Here is a 23934-nt window from a genome sequence, read left to right on the forward strand (position 1 = left end):
GAGGGTTATTATGCTTAGTGAAATAAGTCAGACAAAGACAAATACTGTCTGATGTCACTTGTATGTGGAGTCTGAAAAATAAACCAAACAAACTAGGGAATGTAACAAAAAAGAAACAGACTCAGGATGTAGAGAACAAACTAGTGGTGACCAGAGGGGAGGGGCAAGATAGTAGAAGAGAATTAAGAGGTACAAACTACCAGGTAAAAAATAAATAAGATACAAGGATATAATGTATAATACAGGGAATATAGCCAATATTTTCTAATAACTTTAAGTGGAGTATAATCTATAAAAATATTGGATTACTACATTCTACATCCAAAATTAATATAACATTATAAATAAACTATACTTCAATTTAAAAAAAAGAATTAAGGAGTTGTTTTTTGTTTGCTTATAATATTTTAAAATGTTTTATGCTTTTATATTTTTGCTTTGAGGAATTTTTTTTTTCTGATGAACCCAAAGGGGTATTTTAGGAGTCAGCACTTGTTAAAGCCTTGCTTGCAAAATTTGTAAAGTGGTGTTTGAAGTTAAAAAAAAATAGCAATCGTTGTAGAGCCTTTGCTGGGGATTTAATAGTATTGGCCCTACCATATCATAAATTTGATTTTTATAACATTAAAAATGGGTTTCTAGGTACCTCAAGGATATGGGGATTCTCTGAAGTGTAAATCTACTTCTAGGCTTTTATGTGATTAGGATAGTGTCTGTGTTGCTCTCATTGGATGACCAACTGCAAAACCTTAATCCCTGTAAAAAATTAGTTCAAATATTAGAGAACCTCTCTATGGAGAGTTTTCCATTTTTATCACCATATCACTCTTTCTTTTAAGCAGCGGAAATTCCCTCGGGTTCTCTCTGCCCCTCTTCCATCATGTGAGCTATAGGGTTGGGAATCAGATGACAATAGCATCTGTAGGGGCCACTCATTCAGGGGTTTGTTTGTTCTGCTAATCCACGGTTTTGGCCCCTGGTGTATATGTGTAAGTAAGACTAAAAGTTAAGATTCTGTGATGGTGACCCAACCACCAAGAATTCTATTAGAATAAGCTGGTTCAAACTTGAAGAGGTGCAACCTAACACAGATTTTTAATTCTGGGCTTCAGGATTACGCTTTACAGATAACTGTTTTAATTGACTAACCTTTTAGAAAAACAACAAGAAAATTCTCCTTCTACCTCTCACATATGAATGTCCTAAGATATTAATTACTTGAATTGGATAAAAAGGTACAGGTTTAATTTAAGTTTACTTAAAATCTTTTTCAGTTGAAAAGATTTTGATGATCCAGTTTTGTTGCATTTAATTGTTTGAGGAAATACAGGGTTTGTTCCAGTCTGGACTGATTTGTTAGGTGTTTTTATTTTCTGCATTTCATATGCTTATATGGTTTATAGTTCTATAAATAATTAACACTTAAATTTAGATTGGTTAAACAAATAAGCACAGTCTTCCAGTTTTTCATTCACAGTTTAAATTGGTTCAGGTTACTGAGAAATGTAGTGCCACCACATATAGTTTCTTTTCTGTGAAAGCACATTTGGGCAGATTTTTTTTTTTTTTTTTAATCAAGGGAAAAGGGTTTCTCTCAGGAAATTGTGTGACTCCAATTGATGACTGATCTCAACTGAGGCTGTGGGGATGAGGGTTAGATGAAGCTATTATTTTTACCATCAGACAGGGAGTCAAAATTGGATCTCATAGAGCCTTTGATCCCTCCCCAAAGATTAGCCTGCGATCCAGAAAGCAGCAGCTTTCAAGGCTTGCATGAGGCCAGTCTTTTTCTGATCTCTGTAGAACATGGCAGCTTACAAAGTGGTTCATGCTGTCTGCTTACTCCTTTGTGGGGTTCAGATTATGGGTACCAGACATAGCACGCTTAACGAGTGGCAGTTGTTGCCAGAGGACTGGGCGTTGGCTGTTGCTGGGATGTGTGAATATCCCAGCACAAGCATCAGGGGTAGGGGAATGGGAAGTCTAATGGTGTTTACCATTGTGAGTCCTGTGATTGTGCACCTCAGGGTCTGCAGGTTTTCCATGATGATTTCTCCAGCCAAAGGACAAAAGTCTTTAGACGTGCTCCATTCCACTGGATGGAAAGGGGAGGGGGGAAGAGGGGGAGGGAGGGAGGGAAAGAGAAAAAGAAAGAAAGAGAGAGAGAATAGTCATCTACCAAGAAGCATCATAGAAACTCTAGCATATAATCTCTCTCAAAAACAGTAAGTTTACCCTCCTTTCCCTGTATTGGCACATCTAACAATTCTCCTCGGCATAAGTCAGTTTCCAAGTTCACCATTATTTTTTAAAACAGAGGCGGGGAATAAAGTAATCATTCAACAGTGAATAATATACCTTAATGTGTATGTATGTATATATGTATATAGACACACGTGCGCAGGCACATTATATATAAAAGTTGATTGTATATAGAAGATGTTATTTACTTCATGTAAGAAGTGAAGGGCTCATTAGGATATTACCTTCTGTTTGTTCCCCACGTCTGGTTTCTGTTTCACCATTTTGCTGAGAGTGCTACTTCGAGCTCCCAGGGGCATTCTCATCCCAAATGAAGAAGCCTCCTTTCATTTCCTTCCACATAATTTGACTCCTTTTCCTTCTGGAATCACCCTCTTCCTTTAGTGTGTCGTATGCTGCTCCCCTGGCTTTCATTCTCCTCCCTGATATTGCCTTCCAGGCTTTTTCATTAGGCTTCTTTTCAGCTGGAGAATTTGGGATTTGTGACTGATCTCTTTGGTGGTCCCCACACACCTGACGTCCCCAAAGTGGGTGTTCATTCACAGTTAAATCTTAACACCCAAATTGTAACACCCCATTTTACTGTGAGACACGCTCTTTCATAACATTTTCCTCTGGTTGAAAAAACCGTGATCAGGAGAGAGAAATTGTACATCATCAGTAAAAAGGGTCTTAAGTGACCGTTTACACATGGCAGGATTTGAGGCAATCCTAAATGAAGCAGGAGCTTCAGTCACATGGAAGACAAGGCCTGCATGTTCTAAACCTCATGATGACAAGCTATAGGCCTTAAGATTTAAATTATATTCTCTATGACACTTAAATACTTCAAAATTAAGCCAAACCATCTCTAAATCCTGCTGTTCCCCTAGAGTCACACAATCCCTCTGTTCAGAGTTGCTGCCCCTGCCTCCTCTGCTTCTCTTCATTATGCTCCTGGGAATCTAGCTTGCTATCCTCACTCTCTTGAAATTGCTCTCCTAAAATTCCTAGTGCTTTGATCATCCACAACAGCCTCTTCTTGGGAAATCCTGCCACTTTGGCCTCCCCCCGTGTTTTGCAACCTTCTTTCCCCTTGGTTTCGGTTGCACCCTGTCTTCTGCTTCTTCTGCCTCCTGATTCCCTCTTTTCAGGCTCTCCCTGGTTCCTCCCTTTCTTTGTCCTTTGATGTATTGTTCCTTGAGGGTTTGGCTCCTTTTTCATTCATGCTTGTCCCAGGTAGTGACCTCATCCACTTTTATGGCTCCAACAATGATTCTTGAAACTGTAATTCTAGGTTTAGCTTCTCTCTGGAGCTCTGGCTTCTTTCTGTAAATTTCCACCTGAATGTCCCCACTCCACTTGAGTGGAAGTACTCCATTAAGTACTTTTCCTTACCAAAATATGTTTCTCCTCTTTTTTTCTTAATTTTAGCTCATTTAGCACTGCCACACATCCAGTCAACCAACCCCAAAACTCAGTGCATCCTTGCTTCCTCTTTTTCCCCAATTCCTCACAACCAGTTGATTACTAAACCCAGTAGGTTCTATTTTTAAATGTCTCCCAGAAATTTCCCTCTCCTCCTCACACTGAAGCTATTCTAGAGCAGACCCTTATAATCCTGAGCATGAACTCTGCAACTGGTTTTTTTGTAGGCCTAATTGATAAACTCTAATTGATTTTTCTGTTCATCTCCTTATCCTTATATACAATCTTCTTACTATAGCCCAAATTATAGTTTTAAAATGCAGATCTAATTGTTTAGTTTCTCCTCATAAAATCTTTTCATAGTGTCCAGTTGATTTCCAAAGTAAAGTTAAACCCTAACAAGGCATTCAAAGACCTTCATAATGTAGTCCCAGCCTTACTCTACTATCCTTATGTCCTGCCATTTCCCAAAGCAAAGTCCTTGTTACCTGTTTATTATTCTGTGCATTTGTATGCCTCTGTCTTGTGTTCATCTTCCAACCTTTGCTTGTCAAAACCCTACTAATGCTCTAAATTCCTCAGGAATAATTGATTAAATACATCTTTTCTGTGTTCCCAAAGTCCTTAATTTATATAAAAACAAGATTTATTACACATATATTATGCTTCCTTTTCTCGTTAGATTGTGAGAAATTTGAGAATAAGAAAAGTGTTAGTCATTTCTTCCCTCTCTAGATCCACACTTGGATCTGTGTGCTTGGTGCACAGAAAATGCTTACTAAATATTGTACACATCAAATACATATATATTTGTTTTATTGTATGCATATACATATGTACACACACACATCCAGAATAGACTGCTTTTCCAACATGGAGATATTTTTCTTCCATGTGAATCTTCTCCTTCTCCAGACTCTTGCCCTTTGAAGTTCTTAGGCATATTGTAAAATCTAATTAGAATCAAATGATTAAGGTTGTATGTTTACTCTCAAATCAAGCCTATACCTTATTATAAATACATATTCTGAAACATATATATGTATGTATTTTAATATGTGTGTTATATATATATAGGTATGTATGTATACTTCTTTCCCCAGTTGTTTTATTATGCCTATGAGCTACTAGCTCTTGAAAAAGCCAAGTTTCTTAAGGTCAAATTAGAGAGGGTTTGTAATCAGAGAATAGTGTTGCATATTATTTTAAGCTAAAGAAAAAAGAGCAGTCGTTGAGGGAATTATCACAAACAAAATGAAAATTAGTAGCACATGTGCAAGGACATCTAGAAAGAACAAAGAATATAGGAAAATTCTAGAAACAAAAATATCTTTGGTTGCCATTGAGACATGCATGGTTCACTGATGTGGTGAAGTCCCAAGCCCAAGACTGAGGATCAAGAGCTTCTGATTTCAGGCTAAGGATTCAGGGTACATCCCAAAAGAAGAGCTAGGGATTAGTGGGAACAAGACCGGATTATTTGAGAAATGATTAAAGAAAAGTTGCTCAAAGATGCAATCTTTAAAATTTCTGAAGAAACAACAATTTCTTTTTGAATGAAAGCTGTCATGTTCTATTTTTTTTTTTTTTTTTTTTTGCGGTACGTGGGCCTCTCACTGCTGTGGCCTCTCCCTGCTGTGGCCTCTCCCGTTGCGGAGCACAGGCTCCGGACGCGCAGGCTCAGCGGCCATGGCTCACGGGCCCAGCCGCTCCGCGGCATGCGGGATCCTCCTGGACCGGGGCACGAACCCGCCTGCATTGGCAGGCGGACTGTCAACCACTGCGCCACCAGGGAAGCCCCTGTCATGTTCTATTGAAATAGTTCTACAAAACATGTTTCAGGTGGAAAAGAGGGCCTGGCTTCTTCAAAAACAACAACAACAACAAAAACAAATAGAAGCAGGTTTGTAGGGAGGTGTGTTCTTCTTTAGGAGTTAATAGAAAGTTTTAACCATTTAAGTCTAATTAGATCTTATAATATGTCGAGGTTTCAAAGGGGGAAGGGTCTAGAGAAAGAGAAGATCTACATGGAAGGAAAAAAATTCTCCATGTTGGAATGGCCAGTCTATTCTGGGGCAACCTATAGTTTTTTCCCTCTGTGTACTTCCTTGGGTTGATGGACTCTTGACATAAAGAAAGGAGCTTCTGCTCACTTCTGGAAATAGAATGAGCCGGAATCACTTTGAGAGCCAACTGGGAATTCTAAGAAGGCAACTTAGCATGGTCTCTCTGGAAAGTTATGTGTAGGTAGTTTAAAGACTTAATATTAAAGCCATGAGAAAAATCACTTATAAGTCTGCTCTAAATCCCTGAAAGGTTGGAGCCATGTATATGAAGTTTAAAACTATATAAGACTTATAGTTTTAAGATAAAGATCAGGGCAACTGTTTCTACTTAGGTCTGGGAAATAGAAGCAGGGTTCAATCATGCAGTGGCTCATAGCAGTTGAACGTTAGTAAGAAAGGTACCAGACAAAACCTAGGTGTTAGTATTTCTTAAAAATTGGCTCTGGCTCAAACTGTGATTCACTCTATGTGTATCAAATAGCTATGAATATTTTAAATGTGAAGTTCTGTTATTTTAACAAGTATTTCATTTTTATCTAAGCTTTAGAAATGTAGAGCAGTTGGGCAAGAGAGTTTCTACCTGAACCATCACCATTTTCCTGATGGCAGCTGTTATAAACCACAGACCAAGCTTAAGAAGAAAACAGAGCTCCAGAAGGTTTCCCCTCGTCATCTGAAATCTATAATGTGAGGAGGAATGTCCCAGAATCAGTGAGAAGAGTAGAAAATTCATAACTGGAAGTGTTAGGGCACACAAGCTGAGAACTTAGTCAAAGTGCAGGTAAATTTCAAGCCTCATGGTGTGGACTGTGTGATTAACAAACCCTGAAGAGTTATAACACTCTTCAGTGTAACTGCAGAGTGATAACACTCTTCAGGCCAGCTTTTTGAGAGGTGAAGACTGTGCAAAAGGAAAGGCATAAAGAGATAACGTTGCAGCAATATCTAATTTCTATTCAGTTGATTAAAAAAAAAAATCTAAAAACTGCTATTGTCCAGGTTCTCCCTCAAATCTCAAATGCCTCAAAGTCTAGAGTTGTTTTATCCTCTTCACACACCAGGAGGACAGACTGTAAAAGTTATCCTCCTGCCTCTTGCCCAGGCCCTACTCAAGCTTTCCACTTGAGCCTCACTGGTCACTCGACCTCAGACCCATTGCTTATGCTGTTTTCTCTTATAATATGCTCTCCTTCCTCAAAATCTTCTACCCCTTCATTCAAACCCCTGGTTCAATGATCCTTCCTTACCATAGCTTTTCTTGGCTTTCCAAGGGAAGCTCCTTTGCCAGCTTTCCCATAGTAATTTTAATATGTCTCTTACATTGCACTTGCTTTATTGTTTTGTATTTAAGAGCTCTGTCTCCTCTTTAGTCTATAAGCTCTTTGAGAGCATGAACCAAGTTGTATTAATACCAGTTTCCAAAGCATCTATCACAGCACCTAGCACAGTATAGGTGGCTCAGTTTATGTTGCGTGAATTGAATACTTGATTCATGACTTTGGAATGCTTGAAGAATAAGGTAGACAGAAATCTGACGCTGTTACTTAAAGAATAAGAAAACAGTGTTAGAAAAAATACAGTCAAAAGAGAACGGAAGTTGCTTGAGCTGCCCAGTAAGTAGTTAAGATGGAGATTAATTCCTGGCTTCCAGATTCCCAGCATCCCAGACTCCTCACTTGTCCATACTGCCTCTAAGGACCCCCAAAAATAAAAGTTTATTTCCTGTTCCCTATCAGCACTTCTATGGAACCAAAACAGCATTTTTACTGGCCACACTCACCCCGGCGCCTTAGCTAATGAATGGAGTTTGGCTCGACTGCCCGGCCCAGCACCAGAGCATTATGAAATCTTCCCCGATCCATCTAATTGTGCAGTTTCTAACCTTTCAGGCCAACCATAGCACAACAAGTAGAAAGAGGGAGAGAGGGATGTGCCGAGAAACCCAGAAAAAGATCAAATGCAGTCATTCCTAGAGATGAGAAGATGTGTCTTGCTGAAGCATGAACCCACTCAACACTTGTGGGTTTTAAATTGGGAAATGACGTGTGAAAACTCTGGATCTGGGAATTCTGTTTAGCTCTGGCAAAACACGAGGTTGGAGCTGCTTGCATTTTTTATTTTAAATTCCCTTGGTAGTTCTAGGAGTAGGGGCATGCATTACTTTCAAACAAGAATCTTTATTGTTTGCATAGCACACAGTCTTCCAGTTAATTAGAAAAACATTTTTTTTCCCCAAATTAAATTTCCCTAGAACAACAATGATTTAAATTAAGGGCAAAAGCCGTTTTTTTTTTGGACACTAGTAAATCCTTCCTGCACCTACTACTTCTAGAAGATTAAAAGCACAGTTGGAATTGGAAGGCTATATTCATTTATTTATTGTCAGTTTCTGCCATCTACAAAAGTAATATGCCCCTACCTATGTATATTGTGTATTGTCTTAGTTTTGCCTGCCATATTACAGAGCTACCTACAGATACAGACATGATTCTAAATGTTCAGGTTTTTGAAAAGTACATAATACTACAAGTAACAGCAAAAAAGTCAGCTCCACAGTCTGATCTATTTGCTTCTTTATTTATCTCCTAATGGCTCTCCTGTTATGGCGGAATTTATTCTTTCTCTTGATTGTCTTTGCTTTCTAAATAAACGATACTATAATTTTTGTGATTCTTACTACTGCTGAGAGTTCTTTCTCTTTTTCCAAGCTTGGCATGAAGTGTTTGTTGAAAGAATACCAGTCTTCTAGAGACCCAGCTGCTGCCAGCCTAATGTCTTCAGTGAGATTCACGGAGCTTCACCTTTGTACTTTTTTGGTCTCTTAACCAGGGGTGACTTTAAACAAAAATTCCTTCAGTAATTTCTGCAATTTGGGTATGAGAAAGTCTGAATGATCTGCACTAGTGGAGTTATCGGAAGTATAGGTAATCCCCAAGCCCCAGATCATATAGAAATCACTTTTTTCTTTGCGTTTATAGGATCTCTTTCCTTAGTAGATTCACCTACTGGTTTTCCTAGAACATTACGAGTTGGGAAGGTCTCAGATTTATCACAGAGTACAAAGTGCAAAATCCCCTCATCATGTCACATCCAAGATTAGGTGGCATAATAGGGCAGCTTTTAGAGGCAGCACAAAGTGGGAGAAGGAGAAAGCCAGAGCTTGGCTCTATCCACATTTAGATGGGATAAATCCAGCGGGTGCTGGAGTTGACCCATATGGCTCGCAAGAGCTGATGTTAAAATTTTAGGAATTTTGCCAGCTGGTTGTTAAACACAGACATTATTAAAAATTAAATTGTATGAACTTAAAGTTAAATAAGTTGTGTTAAAGAAAAAGACAGTAAATATTCAAAACTCATGACTCCCTAATTTACTGCATTTTACTAGTAATTATGCTCTTGAGATTATTGATACCTATTTTATCTGTAGGGTGGAAATAGCATATAATGATGTACTACTGCACTTATCTTCCCAGTCTGTTTAGTGGCATCACATTGGTAGCTTGAAATTGGCCATGGTGGGAATATTTGCAGTACGGCAATGAGCAAATGCTAGAAGACCAAGGCTTGATTTTTTACTTTGTAGACTGTCTAAACCAGGTATCGGCAAACTATAATTCCAAAAGCCAGATCCGACCCGAGGTCTGGCTTTTGCATTTTTAAAGGATTGTAAAAGCGCGTGCACATGCACACACGCACACGAAGAATATGTGACAGAGACCATAGGTAGTCCACAAAGCCTAATGTATTTACTCTCTGGCCCTTTGCAGGAGAAATTTGCTGACCACTGGTCTAGACTTAAGAAAGTGATGGAGAAAATGTTAATAATTCAGATTAAAGTTAGAAGTTTCTGTGGCTGTTACATTGCGTGTAGCACCAAACAATTGAGGAAATAGTCTTCCAGTACTCGAAAACTGTAACTTGGTTCCACAAAGAATGTCATTGATGAGTCGAGTTATAAGTCTGTATTGTTTCATTTTTGTTTTAATTCCTTAAAGTAAATGAAAATATCAACCAACGTTTACATGGTAACTACACTCATTGCATGAAAATAAACAAAAGCATTTTGGGAGAATTGATAGGCTATGAGGAATTTATAAAAAAGTGTATGGTATATGTTATTATTATTTGTAAATTGTGTGCTACATATCCTTTCTATTAGTAGAATTTATAGAAGACTTTGTGTGTGTGTGTATGTGTGTGTACTTTTTTCCCCCAGAGATCCAATTGTTCAACATTTACCATCATGCCATTGGATAAATGCTAGGTGGTTGCTCATATAGACTCAGAGTGGATGTATCCTGACTAGCAGGTTATAGTGTCCAAGGGGAGCAGATTTCTCAGATGTACCTTAGGTAACATTCTGTTACCAGGAGATGAAAATGAGGTACATAAGCCCCTTTAGGAGGCAAGAGTGGCAGAGTGAGGGAATCTGGGGCAAAAGTTCATTTACTAAGCAGTCACCATCTGAGAGGTCTGTTCAGTGGCCAAGACCCAGGCACTGGGCAGTACAGGTGCTCAGACCCCCTGCATCAGTTCTTCTTGCCCAAGCCAGGGCTGACCCTGAAATTGGCACAGCATACAGCCTGTAGGGCAGGCATCTGTGGACTTGACTGCAACAAGGATGGCAGAGTCAGGGGCTGGCCAACAGAAACCTAACATCCAGTAGGTTTGGCAAACATCCCAGTCCACTGCTTCTGATGGCCTGAAAGAGCTCCATGCCTAAACAGAACAGTCTGGGCTTCCTTATTATTTTATTCTTTATTATATTTTATTATTACACATTATTATTATATTTTATTTCATGATTATCTGGGTTTTATGAATGGGCACTTTTAAGACACTGTGGACTGAAAATAGGAACATTGGTTATTAACTCAGACAAACCTCTCACTTCTCCTTTTTCTTTGGAACACTGCCATATCTTTGAGTTATAAGATGTCCAGGTAAATTTTCACTTGTTTTAGATTACTTCTTAAGAGAAACTGTCCAGATAATTTTTGTTCATTAAAGAAGTATAAGCTCTTAAAAGGCTGCAATGGATAAAGTGGAACAACTGTGACAAAACCAAGTGACAATTAGAGATCTGAAGGCTGGGACTGCCGCCCCACACTCCTCTGAGAATGGGCAGCATCTGAAATCTGTTCCGTGGGGTAAGAGCTGCTCTGGGAAGCTTCTGGGATGCTGAGATTTTTTGTTTTTGTTTCGTTTCCAGCAGCGTGATGCCCTTCTTGTCTGCAGGGAGAGAACTCTGACAAGCTATTTTACTTTCTAAAGGATACAAAGTAGGGCAGGATCTGTGTGATTTACACGCACAAGGTCCAAGATATGTGATCAATTTGCAGCTTTCTGAATCCTGTCGAGTCCTTGTGGAATTAAAATAACCAGCCACAGGGGCAAAAGCAGAAACATTCCAACTTTTTTGCCAGATGACAACTTTCATTCAGAGAAAGTGACTCCATTTGGCTTTGGGGATGGGGGTCATTTTCCTACCCATTTTTTTAAAAAAAATATTGAGGTAACATTGGTTTACAACATTATATAGGTTTCATGTGTATAACATTATATTTCTACCTCTGTACACACTACAGTGTGCTCACCACCAAAAATTTAGTTTCCATCTGTCATCATACAGTTGACTCCTTTACCTGTTTCGCTCTCCCCCACTCCCCCCGCTTCCTTTTGGGTAACCACTGTTCTCTTCTCCATATCTGTGCATTTGTTTTTATTTAGTTTGTCTTGCTCATTTATTTTATTTAAAATTTTTTCATATTCCACATATGAGTGAAATCATACAATATTTGTCTTTCTCCATCCGACTTATTTCACTTAGCACAATACCCTCAAAGTCCATCCATGTTGTCGCAAATGGCAAGATTTCATCTTTTCTTATGGCTGAGTAGTATTCCATTTGTGTGTGTGTGTGTGTGTGTGTGTGTGTGTGTATACCACATCTTCATTCATCCATGAAGCACTTACGTGGGCACTTACGCTTGTTTCCAAATCTTAGCTGTTGTAAATTTACTATACCCACTTTTAACATCCCATTTTCCTCCTTATAACCTTAACTAATTAAACTCCTTAAGGAAAGGACTCATGCCATATTGATTTTTGGACACCCACCCCACTCTCTTGTAGAAGTATGGAGTATAGTCTCAAATAGAGTGGGTTTGACTTGAGTCAAATTGAATGGGTTTATATGTGGACATTGATGAGTGAGGGACAGTCCTCAGAGTTCTATTTTGTTCCCTTGATCTACAAAATAAGGACTTCTTTGCTGGGCATTTAACCTAATTTCTGAGGCTTGTTTTGCCCTACTCCCTGCATTTGCCCTGTGTTCCAGGAAAAGAAAACTAACACTTAATGAAAATCGAGCAGGTTCTTTCACAGATAATTTTGTCATTTTGTTCTCACAATATTCCTGCAAGATAGGCTAAGTCATTCATTCAGTAATTCTACCAATTTAACAAGTGGCAGAACTGGGAATTAAAGCCAGGTCTGTGTGAACCCCAAACTCACTTATGACTTCTTATTGAGCCTGGGATAAAATCCTCAATCTGTATCCTGGCCTGCAAGGCCCTGGGTGACATGGGCCTTCTCCATCTTCTAGCTTCAGACTCATTGCACCCACATGTTCTCTTTCCCTCTCTCTGATTTTTAGATCCTCAAACATGTCAGGCTTCTTCTCCACACATACTGTTTGTTTTGCGGGAAATGTTTTCTCCTTTCTGACTTTCGTAATTATCCCTCATTTTCCCTCAGGAATCAGTGTAAATGTCACTTCTGCACATAAGCCTTCTCTGATCCGAAGATAAAATTAACATCCCTGTTACGTATCTCAGAGATATAACACTGTCCCTTTGTAGCACAGTACCTATCAGTGCAGTTATCTCTTCAATCTTACAAACTCTTTGAGGACAATTGCTATGAATATATATTTCCTAATAGCTAGCATATGCCATAGCATATACTAGGCCAATAAATATTTATTGAATTGATATTAGATTATTGTCCAGCTAGGTTGTGGGGATATGGAGAGGCAAGTGACATGGTCCCTGGCCTTAAGAAGCTTATGCTTTAATATTATGGTCCACTTTTACAGATGAGGACAGGAGGTTCAGAGAGGTCAAGTCTATCTCAGACCAGAGTTCTTTCCTCATCACCATGCAAACTCTTGGGAAACAAGTTGTCTTTCCAGCCTGATGCCTCTCCCATCTCCTTTTGTTAAAACCTACTTGAATGAAAGGCTCATGCTCCTTCAACCCCGGTCATTCTCCCTGATTCCCCAGAGTAATTTCATCTGTCATTTTTTCTGACATTAATACTCTCTATTTTGTATTATAATGACTCATGCAATGTATTTTCAACTCTACCTGCACAATATATTTCAAGTCTGTTTCCTTTTAATTTTTTTAAACTCCATTATTATCACCCTCATCCAAGCTACCATCATTGCATACTGGAACTTCTAGGGCAGTTTCAGAGCTGAACTAGAAGGTCTCTCTGTCTCTGTGCATACCCACTTCCCCTGCCCCCAGTCTCCTGAAGCCAGAACAGGCTCTTCAAAACATAAATAATATCACAATACCTTCCTTCATTGAAACCTTGTAAGTGCACTTCCATAAAATCCAAACACCTTAACATAGTCTACAACAGGGGTTGGCAAACAGAGACCCTGTGGGCCAGATCCAGCCTACCACCTGTTTTGTATAGCCTATGAGCTAAGAATGGTTTTTGTACTGAAAAAAAATCAAAATATATTGTAAGTTGTGAAAATTATATGAAATTCATATTTCAGTGTCCATAAATAGATTTTATTGGAACACAACCCCACTCATTCTTTTATATATTGTCTCAATGGCAGATTTGAACAGTTGCAATAGAGACCATATGGCCTGCAAAGCCTAAAATATTTACTATCTGATCCTTTATATGTAGACCCTAGTCTACAAGGAGTCGTGATCTGGCGCCTGCCTACTTCTTTGGAATCCCCTATCCTACTGTTCTACCCATTTTGCTTCATCTGCACTTTCTTTTTCTCTAACTTACTAAGCTATTTCTCCCAAGCTCATCTGCATCTCACTCTAATACATCATCCTTCTTTATTTTTGGTACTTATCATTATCTGAAATTGTCTTGTTTATTTAAATTTACTTGTTTATTCAAGGAATATGAGCTTCGTGAGTTTGTCTGTTTTATCCCCCACCGTATCCCCAGGCCTCGAAGAGGATGTGCATATCGTAGGCATTCAAAAAAACTGTGTTAAATGAGAATTTTTATCTTCCCCTTAGTTTTCTTCAGGGAAGACACTGGGTCTGACTCATTTTTGCATCCCCTACAGTGGCCAACATTGTGTCCTGTGTGGAGTAATAATAGTTCCAAAAATAGCTGTTAACTGAATAAAATGCCAGACATTTACTTCCTCTTCCTCCTGAGTCAAAGTGGGAAAACACTTGTTGTCAGCTGGACCCCAAGAAACAGTGAAATGTGTACGGCATCTTTTCCAGCTTATATCTATACTGCTTTGTTTGAGGGCACATTTTAGTGAGGGGCCATGAGTCCCAGCATGTTCCTCACAGAACGTTAGCTATGGGTGCCTCAAGTGCCCCAACAAAGGGTATTTCTAGTTGATGCTGAGTTAGGCTCAGTGTTTTCTGATAATGGGAAAGAACTATTGGCAAAAGGTGTGGTTGGCAGTTTTTCCTATGAAAATAGCTCCAATTATTTTTCAAAAGGTTATATAGATTGCCTTTTAGAATACGGCATGTGTAAAATGTTACAAAAAATAAAAGGTAAAAAGAAAATCCTGAATCAGTTAAAAACAGATAATGGGGGCTTCCCTGGTGGCGCAGTGGTTGAGAGTCCGCCTGCCGATGCAGGGGACGCGGGTTCCTGCCCCGGTCCGGGAAGATCCCACATGCCGCGGAGCGGCTGGGCCCGTGAGCCATAGCTGCTGAGCCTGCGCGTCTGGAGCCTGTGCTCCGCAACGGGAGAGGCCACAACAGTGAGAGGCCTGTGTACCTCAAAAATAAACAAACGAAAAAACAACAACAGGTAATGGTTTATATGAAGCTAGTGCTTAGTGATCTTTGGAGGATACTGGGAAAACATCTATTAATATTTATTGGGGTACTTTGATCTACTTCTAAATATTTTACTTAATCCTCCTAACAATCCTATATCATAGATAATACTTGTCTCATTTTACAAATGAGAAAACTGAGATTCAAAGCTTTTAAATAACTAGCTTAAGGCCACACAGCTTACCAGTGCAGAGTCTGGATTTGAACCCCTGTCTCTTTCGTCTTCCTCTCAAGCCCATATGAGGAGAAAGTGATAAATGGACTAACAGCCATGTTGAGGCCTTTTAAGCTAGAGAAAGCCCCAACTGTGAAGAGTCTGCAGAATTCATAATATTTGACTTCTACTGAGTGAACCTGCGGCAGGGGCTCCTGGTTGGCACCTCTGCCTCCTTTCCCCAAGGGCCAGAGTTGTCTCCAGTACTGTGGTTTCCTTGTTGTGGTTTCAGGGGGGGACCGAGGATAGTGAGTGGCGGTCACTGAGCAGAGCAGGGGACCGCACTGAGGCTGAGGGTCTGTGAGTCTCGTGAAGGTGTTCTGTATTTTGTGTCAGCTACGTGTAGCTGTGGTGGCCAAGATAAGTACTGATTAAAGAAAACAAAACAGCAAAAGTGTGAACAGTCACGGAAGACTCGTAAATTGCTGGCATACATTTTGAGCCTGTTCCGTGTTATGTGTGTAACCTCACTGGTGCCAGATATTCTTCCTTCACCCTCCTCCAGTAGCCAACTCTAGCCCTCCCCAGTCCTGAATAAGGCCCATGTCTTTTTTCACCCGTTTCTCTCTCCTCTGGCTAGAGACGCTTAAGCTGAGGTCAGAGGTAGGATGAACGGCCTGGGAACAAACCAACTCCAAAGCAGGAGCGGTCCCCCAGGATCCAGAGGAATTTGTGGGAGAATGAAATAAATAAGGAAAGGAAGACAGGAAGGGAAAAGAAGAACGAAAGGAGGGAAGGAAGGAAGAGAGAGATGAGCAGGAAGGGAGGAAGGAAGGGAGGAAGGAGGGAAGGAAGAAGGAAGAAAGCAAAGAAAAGGGAGAACGAGACCACCTTAGGTGCAGCTAGCCATAGTCCTCTTCCCTTTGTGTCTCACCAAGGGGAATGTGCTATTTGGGCACTTCCCTTCAGTATTTGTTTTCACGTTCTACTGTAAATTACTCAACAAGGTGCCCTTATTGATCCTGAAAAATTCAGTCTTTAGATTTTCCCATCAAGGCAAGAATAAGCCTTTCAGAGCTTCTCAGGGAGACGGAGCCCTGTCCTCCAATCCCAGACTCAGATTCTGCTTCTATGTGGATGATCAGACTAGCTGATGTTGAGGGCACAAACCTCAATATGTTGATATGGGGGTTCTTTACTTGGGGTCCAGAAATGCCATATGGGCTTCGGGGTATTAGAGAAAACCCTTCATATTGTAAGCAACATACATGTATTTTTTCCCCCTCAGATCCCTCTGAAAGGTTACACATCACAGCGCACGATGTATATCCTAGCTGGAGCTATTTGAAGGGGCTAAGTACTTTTCTTGGAGGTAGTGCTGTAGTTATCTCTATTTTGTTTGTTGCCTTTGGTTTCAACATTTCTACTTATATGTGAAGTCTCTATATTTTCAACACTCACAAAACATATTTGAATCAGTAGCTTGGACCTAAAATGTTTGTTGAGTGTTTTACAGCTCATTTGTTTAACTGGCAGATCCACCCATGCCTTTTATCTGGGTCCATGGGAGCAAATGGCACTTAGTAGGTTTCCAGTACAGATGTCTTAAATGAATGATTACAATAATTTATTTAATAAAGAAGACTTTGTCACATTCACAGTTAAAAATGAAGAACAAGACTGCTAGTTTGCACATTCAAAAGAGGTTACTCACTTGTGGGAAGATGAAGCTCTCTAGATTTTGAAAAGTCTTTTATCTATTCTAAGATAACAAGGCAAGGCAGGAAAGTCAGTGGCGATATTTAAATCTTGATAGTAAAGTACTTGGCCCACAGTGAGAGAAAGAATTATGTGGACTTACTGGAGGGATATATACATAATCGGATTTCAATAAATAAACATAGTTGAGTTTATTGAATTTTGTATCTATTTGTCCAACACCAAGTTAATTCCTGGCATGTTTGGGATAAGAAATCAACTTCAACTTTCAATGTAGTGCTGTTTGGCTGACTGACTTATCAGACTTTCAGTGCTGCCCTGTTAGGTACCAGATGATGTAAAGTGCTGAGGATGTGAATATGAATAAGCCTGATCCCAGCCCTCAAGACAATGCGGAACACAGACAAGTCAATATGAGGTTATAATGGAATAAGATAAGTGCTGTGATAGAGGCAGGCTTAGAGTGGGGGCACCCTCAACAGTCGGGGGAGAGGGTGGTTAGGGATAACCTTCTGGACAAGCTGGATCTTGGCAGACTCTTGAAGGATGTGTAGGTCTGCCAAGGGAAGAGAATGGTTAAAGGCACTCCAGGCAGAAGTTTGTGGGTGTGCAAAGGCACAGAATTGTGCTGTGGTCAAGGAAAGGCAGGGAGATTATGGGGAACAGAAGAGGTGAATGGGATGGGGGTGTGGCTTTAGTTAGAGGTGGGATTCCACAGGGAGGCAGGAGCTCATCATGCTAACAAGTGTCAACATTATTCTGAAGGCATTTTGGAGCTATTGAAAGATTAAGCCATTGTATGATCACATTTGCACTTTAGAAAGATCACTGTTATAGCTTGTGGGAGAAAAACTGGAGAGAGGCAAGGCTGTAGTCAGGGAGACCAGAAAGATACTACTAGTGCTGTGATCCATGTACGATGGGGTACCCGCTCAGGGCTGGCATTATCTTTGCCCTTTGTGAGGAGGAGGAAAGTGCCTGACTTCTTGTTAGCCACCACGAGATACCTTTTCCTATTCACTGAGGCATCTGTGAGCCAAATTTTTATGTAAACTCAAGTATTTGGCATTTCAAGCTCTCATAGGAAATAGTGAATTCTGGAGTTCAACGTTTTTTTTGTTTTTTTTTTGTTTTTTTTTAAACTAAGAGCTATTAGCAACGCTGTATACTTAAAAATTCCCAAATCAAATATCGTGGTCATATCAAAAACCATGCCCTCTCTCCAGGTGTATGTAACTGGTTTCAGCTTTACTCAAAGTTCAATTGCAAACAGTAATAAAAACATTGACATCTCTTTGGTCGTTCAGTACTTATGTAGCTGTCCCCATCTCATTTTTACACATGCAAAACCTCAAGAGTTGGTTGAATTTGAGGTGAGCTGAAATCTCCTTTGACAGTGGGTTTTTTGGAGGATACTTTCATCCTTAAGTAGCTTTCAAAACAACACTCAGATAGTGGCAAGAGATCAAAGAGATGCTTTGTTACCACAGGGGCTGCTGAAACTGTTATTTCCCCTGCAGAAGTTCTCCTTTGCGGAGAAGAAAGTAGATCAGACTTACTAGGGGCTCGAGCAAATACTCCTCTCTGCAGAAGCAGACCCAAGCCCAGTGAGATGTATATCTGTACTGTGGGTCCTCTGAAAAGAATCCAGGAGGGAGAACTGGGGGAAGAAGTAACAAAAGAAGGGGAAACTGTGGCTGCTAAGTCTACTTCTCGCCATGGGAATAACAACTTACAGTTCTAAAACATTTTTAGATTGCAATACCTTCTTCCACATTTTTCTCATTTGATTTTCACAACCACCCTGTTATGCATTTTTCTCATTTTAGAAGTGAGGTCACACGCTCTGCAAGACTGAGTACACCGTCCAAGGCCACACACGGGGAATGAATGGGAGGGTTAGATTTCGAACCTGTGTCTGTCTGGTCTCAAAATCCAGTGCCTCTTTCCCTCATAGTTAAATGACACTTCAGCATGTACTGAGAGGTGAGGAAAACAGTAGCTGCAGAGAGGAAATCATAGAGGTACGCAGGTTCGTGAGTTTTGATTTGGAGAAAGTCTGAGAAATGTTCCTCCTGAATCTTCAGTTAGCCGTCAGATGAAGGTACAGTTCCATGGACCGGCTGTGTCCCACAATGAAGGGTAGGGTGCTGTTATGCCTTGTAACTCCAAGAGGTTCACCTGCTGGTGCACCCACCCATTCCTCTGCAGGATCATGGAAAAACATGTGGCATCTAGATTGAGAAGGGTTGTGATACAAATTGTTTTCAAGTACAAAACTCTGGGACCAAATTCTCCTTATTGCTCAGGTTCTTCACCTTTAATAATGCTAATTACGACATTAAAATGACACTTTCCAGTTTAAGAACACCTTCATGTATTCACATTTCCATATATGAGTACATAATTTTTTGAGCAGCTTTAAGATTGGAAGGCACTGAGCTGGGTGATGGGATATAAACACAAAATAAGACATCATCCTTGCCCTAGGACTCACAGATCAATGGGCAGATGGATAAAGATACAGGCAATTATAGTAAGATGTGATCTTGCAGGTGAACAAAGTGTTGTTGAAGTTCCAAGGACCATCAAAGTTGGAAGAGGGGTTGGAATAAAGAAAGGCAATGTTTGGTCTGGGTTTTGAAGATCGAGTAGGATTTTACTGCCCAGAGAAGGGCATTGCAGGGGGAGAAACTGAGGGTTGAAAGAGTTGAGCATGATAAGGTAGAGGAGGGATGCTTTGCAGCAGAGGAAAGAAGGATGTGGGGGCTGAGGGATGGGCTGATATGTGAATCAATGCTGATATGGCATTGATTGCAATGCTGAGGGTTGTTTTTTTTTTTATCTCATGGGAGCCAGTGAAGGCTAATGAGCAGGGGAATGACATGATCAGTTCATATTTTAACTTGATGACCAGTGTTGGTAAAAGGAGGGTAATGGGAAACATTTAAATCTCACTAGCTCTGCTGGGTTAATTCTTATTCTTAAATTTCAAGTAAGGGAGCTAATTCTTAAGAGTGTTTCATTCACTTTCAGATAGCTAGTAGGTGCAGGTATTACAACTCAGCTGTACAATTTCTGACTTCAGTTCTTATACAAACCAAACCACACGTCTGTGTGACACATGGCCCCAAAACTCTTTGTTTTCTGTAGGGCTTATGGTTTATAATGTTTGGGGTGTCTGCCCAGCTCATTCACTACCAACATTGTGCACAGATAACTTAGATTTCCCACGAAGGTCTGGCATGCCTGAGAATAGTGACCTTTCTACACCATTCTTTTTTTTTTTCCCTCACTTCAACTCAGTCACTAAGATGAATCTACTCAGAGTAATTGTTGGATGGTGTTGACAAATGCTGGAATCACATCATCTGACTGCTGCTGCACAAATGCGCTGTTGCTTTCACCCTCCTAGGGCAGGACTTTGGGAACCTGGACAACTGCAGTTCTAGACCTGAAACATGGTCTCTCTCTTTGTGGAAAAGCTGGTGGAAGGCTCCTCTTGAAGTTCACCTTTGCATCACCAGATCTGCCATTGAGCTTCAGCAGTAAATGAAAGTCCAGGCAGAAACCAAAAATAATTACTCTGCTTTGGCTTTCTGCTTTATGGAATAGATTCTTTCGTGTTTAATAGAAACTAAAAAACCTACTGGAGTTGGATCACAGCTGAATTTAAGTGTTTCCGGCTCACCACTCAATAATTTATTTTGAATCATTTTGAATGGTAAGGTCTCATATCAAGGTGTTCATCATCCTTATTTGTTTATAGATGTCCCACCATTTTTTATTTCTTTAAGCCTCAAAATAGAAAAGTAATAAGCATTTCCCGATTCAGGGTTTTGATTTTTAAAAAACATGTACAAACACTAGATATTGATTATTTAGTTACCTAAAAATTTTAGTAGCACACAAAGAGAAGAAATACTTAAAAATGTGGGTGTGTGGGAGTGGGGGAGGTGTGGCTAAATGCTGCCTGGAACTGGAGAATGAGAAGAGAAATTTTACTTACCTTAGCCCAAAAAACAAGTAAAATATGTATCCAAAAATCTGGCATAAAATTCCACAGTCCAGTAATTTTACTGAAAACTAATTTGCAAGTCAAAAGCCAAGGACACCCAATAAAACATTTAATTGTTACAAATATAAGTGCCATGTATTAGCAAGATACAGTCTCATCATGCTGCAAAGAAATTTACTTTTAAAATGTATTATTGTATATATGTCCATGCCACTCTCTCATTTTGTCACAGCTTACCCTTCCCCCTCCACATATCCTCAAGTCCATTCTCTAGTAGGTCTGTATCTTTATTCCCGTCTTACCCCTAGGTTCACTACCAAACGTAAAATCGATAGCTAGTGGGAAGCAGCCGCATAGCACAGGGAGATCAGCTCGGTGGTTTGTGACCTCCTAGAGGGGTGGGATAGGGAGGGTGGGAGGGAGGGAGATGCAAGAGATACGGGAACATATGTATATGTATAACTGATTCACTTTGTTATAAAGCAGAAACTAACACACCATTGTAAAGCAATTATACTCCAATAAAGATGTTAAAAAAAATAAATAAAATGTATTATTTACCTGTAAATTATCTGACTAGTGTTAGGGGATAAGTGATTTTAAAATGATATATAAATTGTATTAAAAGGTTTCATTTTCAGAAGACATTGAAAATATCTGACTTTTCTAAGTGTACCCATTATTTCACCTATTGAAAGGGATATAAAAATACAGGTTTGAAAGTGGGACATCTGATATCTTTCTTTTTTTTTAAAAAGTGACATCACACATGGAAAATATACAAACACTACAGAAAGTTGAATTCTCCCTTAACTTGCTTCCCGGAGGCAAAAAGCACTGATACCAGTTCTTGACTTTCCTTCTGGATATTTTTCCATATAGATAGAAATAAAAGATATACTCTGAAAAACCGGCTGATGTTCTGTTTTCTCATGAGTAAGATGACAGGGTGCCTGGCGAATTGGGTTGTTAAATGACATCATGATATGAAAAATACTTGACAAACTTTGGAACGGTCTGCAAATATTAACCAGTCATGGGGTCCTTAACCTGAAGTTAATGGACCACTATGAAATCTAAGTCTTGGCTTCAGAGTGTCTATGAAAGTCCAGAAATTGTAGATAAACTATACTGGGTATATATGCATAAGTGCATTTTTTGGTTTGTTTTGTTCTGTGTTTTTCCTGGGTAGGCAAAGCCATTGTGTCCATGAGCTTTTCTAAGGGAGAATGTACCAAAGTTGTTTAGAACCAGTATTCTAGAGCCTGAGTTCTGTTTTCTTGAGATTGTGCCTTATTCATTGAATGTGCATCAAAGGAAGGAGAGGATGAAGACTGTGAACAGTTCAGAGTTGTCCTTGGGACCTTCTAACTTGCATTCTCTGGGTCTCTCCTGTTCATCCAGAGCAATGTCTATATGGTCCTCACTGAGTTATCCTGTTCCTCTAAATAAGCCTAGTCTCTTGCACCACTGTGCCAAACTTCCAAATTACCACCCTGCCTTCTCCCATTATCAAAATTCTGAACCCAGCTGTCCCAGAAGAAAGTTAAACTTCTAATAAAAAATAAAAGACACATCTAATAATCAATTACTTTATATCAAAGTATGAATGATGGCTAATAGCATAAAGACATGCCCTGAGACTATTTTCACTTATGTATTTTGATCAATTATTTGTTTTTTCCCCCCAAATGTTTTTATTTTTAGATAGGAAATCAGAAGATAAAACAGGGACTTCCCTGGTGGTCCAGTGGTTAAGACTTCATGCTTCCACTGCAAAGGGCACAGGTTCGGTCCCTGGTTGGGGAACTAAGATCCCACATGCTGCGTGGCAAGGCCAAAAAATAAATAAAAATAAAAAATAAAATATTAGCTAGCAAAAAAAAAAAAAAAAGAAAAAGAAGATAAAACATAGGGCATTATTTCTACTACAGAGTTTCCAAACTTGTTTCCTCTACTGCAAACATAATGGGTTATGGGTTCCCATATATGCTGCACTTCCATTGATATATACAGGGTTGTGCCCAATTACATGCACCTTAGGTATAATTTCACATCTTTTGTACTCAAGACTCCAACTTCAGTATCATAATCATTATTTAAACTACTTACTAAATGCCTCACAGCTGAAAATCACAACACTGTTGTGATCCAGTAGGGAAGCTGAGACTCTTCAAATAGTGGGGGCTTATTTTAAGTTTTTGAATGGGAGCTGGAGCTGCTTCAAGATGGCAGGTGTTTCTGGTGCTTCTCAAATTATATTATATTTATTCATTCCCTCATTTATTTGCCATCCATTCATTCATCCATCCAGCTATCTATTTGTTCAGTCTAGATGTTGGGAGAAGGTGGAAGGGCATGCCATGCAGGGGGAACAGCATGTGCAAGGGCATGAAGGCATGAGATTGTATGATGAGCCCAAGGTAAGGTGAGCTGCTCCGTGGTTTCAGCTGTAGAATGCAAGATGGAAAGGGGTGGGAGATACAGCTGGAAGGGAATGTTGGGGCCAGGTTGTGAAAAGATTGTCTACATGTTAAGGAGTATGGACCCATGTCATCACCATTTAAAGCTGGTTATACTTAGAAACCACATGAAGAGCAAAGTCTCTTAAATTTGTTTCTTTTTCAGAGTCCTGGAGAGGGAGGGCCAGTGGGCTACTCCCATGCACCAACTGGAGATGCTGACCTGATGTCTTGGTTACCATGATCCCACCCTGGTTAGAAATGCAAGAACCTGAGGCTTAAGTTGTGAACCTCTGATTCCAGCAGAAGTAGCAAGTGTCTAAGAACTCTCAGCATGTTACTCTAATCCCAGGGAGATCAGAATTGAACAAGCTCCTTTTGTTGAGAATTCTCAACTTCTGCAAACTCAAGAAATCTCACCTCAGTTCTACAAATTGCTCAGATTATGGGCTAGGTGCATTAACCCCTGAAGTTCCTAGCCTCAGCTTCAGACCTCTCTGTGGTTTCTGGTGAGATTTTTACTAGGGAAATGATATGCTATGGGGGAAATAATAGTGAATTGGGAGCAGGAACCTAGGATTCTTACTTTGGCTCTGCCGGATATTTCTGTGACGTTGAGCAAGTCTCTTCACCTCTCTGGGTCTCAGTTTCCTTAGTTTTAAAAGAATAGGTTGAACCAAATGATCTTTGCTTTTCTTTGGCTGTTAAATCCCAGGATCCTGGGGTTTTCTTTTATTATTTATTATACATATCTTATGTGGCTC

The 23934-nt window shown here is 39.8% G+C and overlaps 1 protein-coding gene across 2 annotated transcripts in view; it reads right to left on the reverse strand.

The window, feature by feature from the left end:
* Positions 1 to 23934, reverse strand: part of ANKFN1 (ankyrin repeat and fibronectin type III domain containing 1) — a 155808-nt gene that overhangs the window by 68901 nt on the left and 62973 nt on the right. For both annotated transcript variants that reach the window (XM_033431762.2, XM_033431763.2), the window contains one exon: positions 1998 to 2095. In XM_033431762.2, coding sequence (XP_033287653.2) covers positions 1998 to 2095 — 98 coding nt within the window. The remainder of the gene's footprint in view (positions 1 to 1997; positions 2096 to 23934) is intronic.

The sequence above is a fragment of the Orcinus orca genome, chromosome 19 (genome assembly GCF_937001465.1).
Source record: "Orcinus orca chromosome 19, mOrcOrc1.1, whole genome shotgun sequence".
Lineage (NCBI taxonomy): Eukaryota > Metazoa > Chordata > Mammalia > Artiodactyla > Delphinidae > Orcinus > Orcinus orca.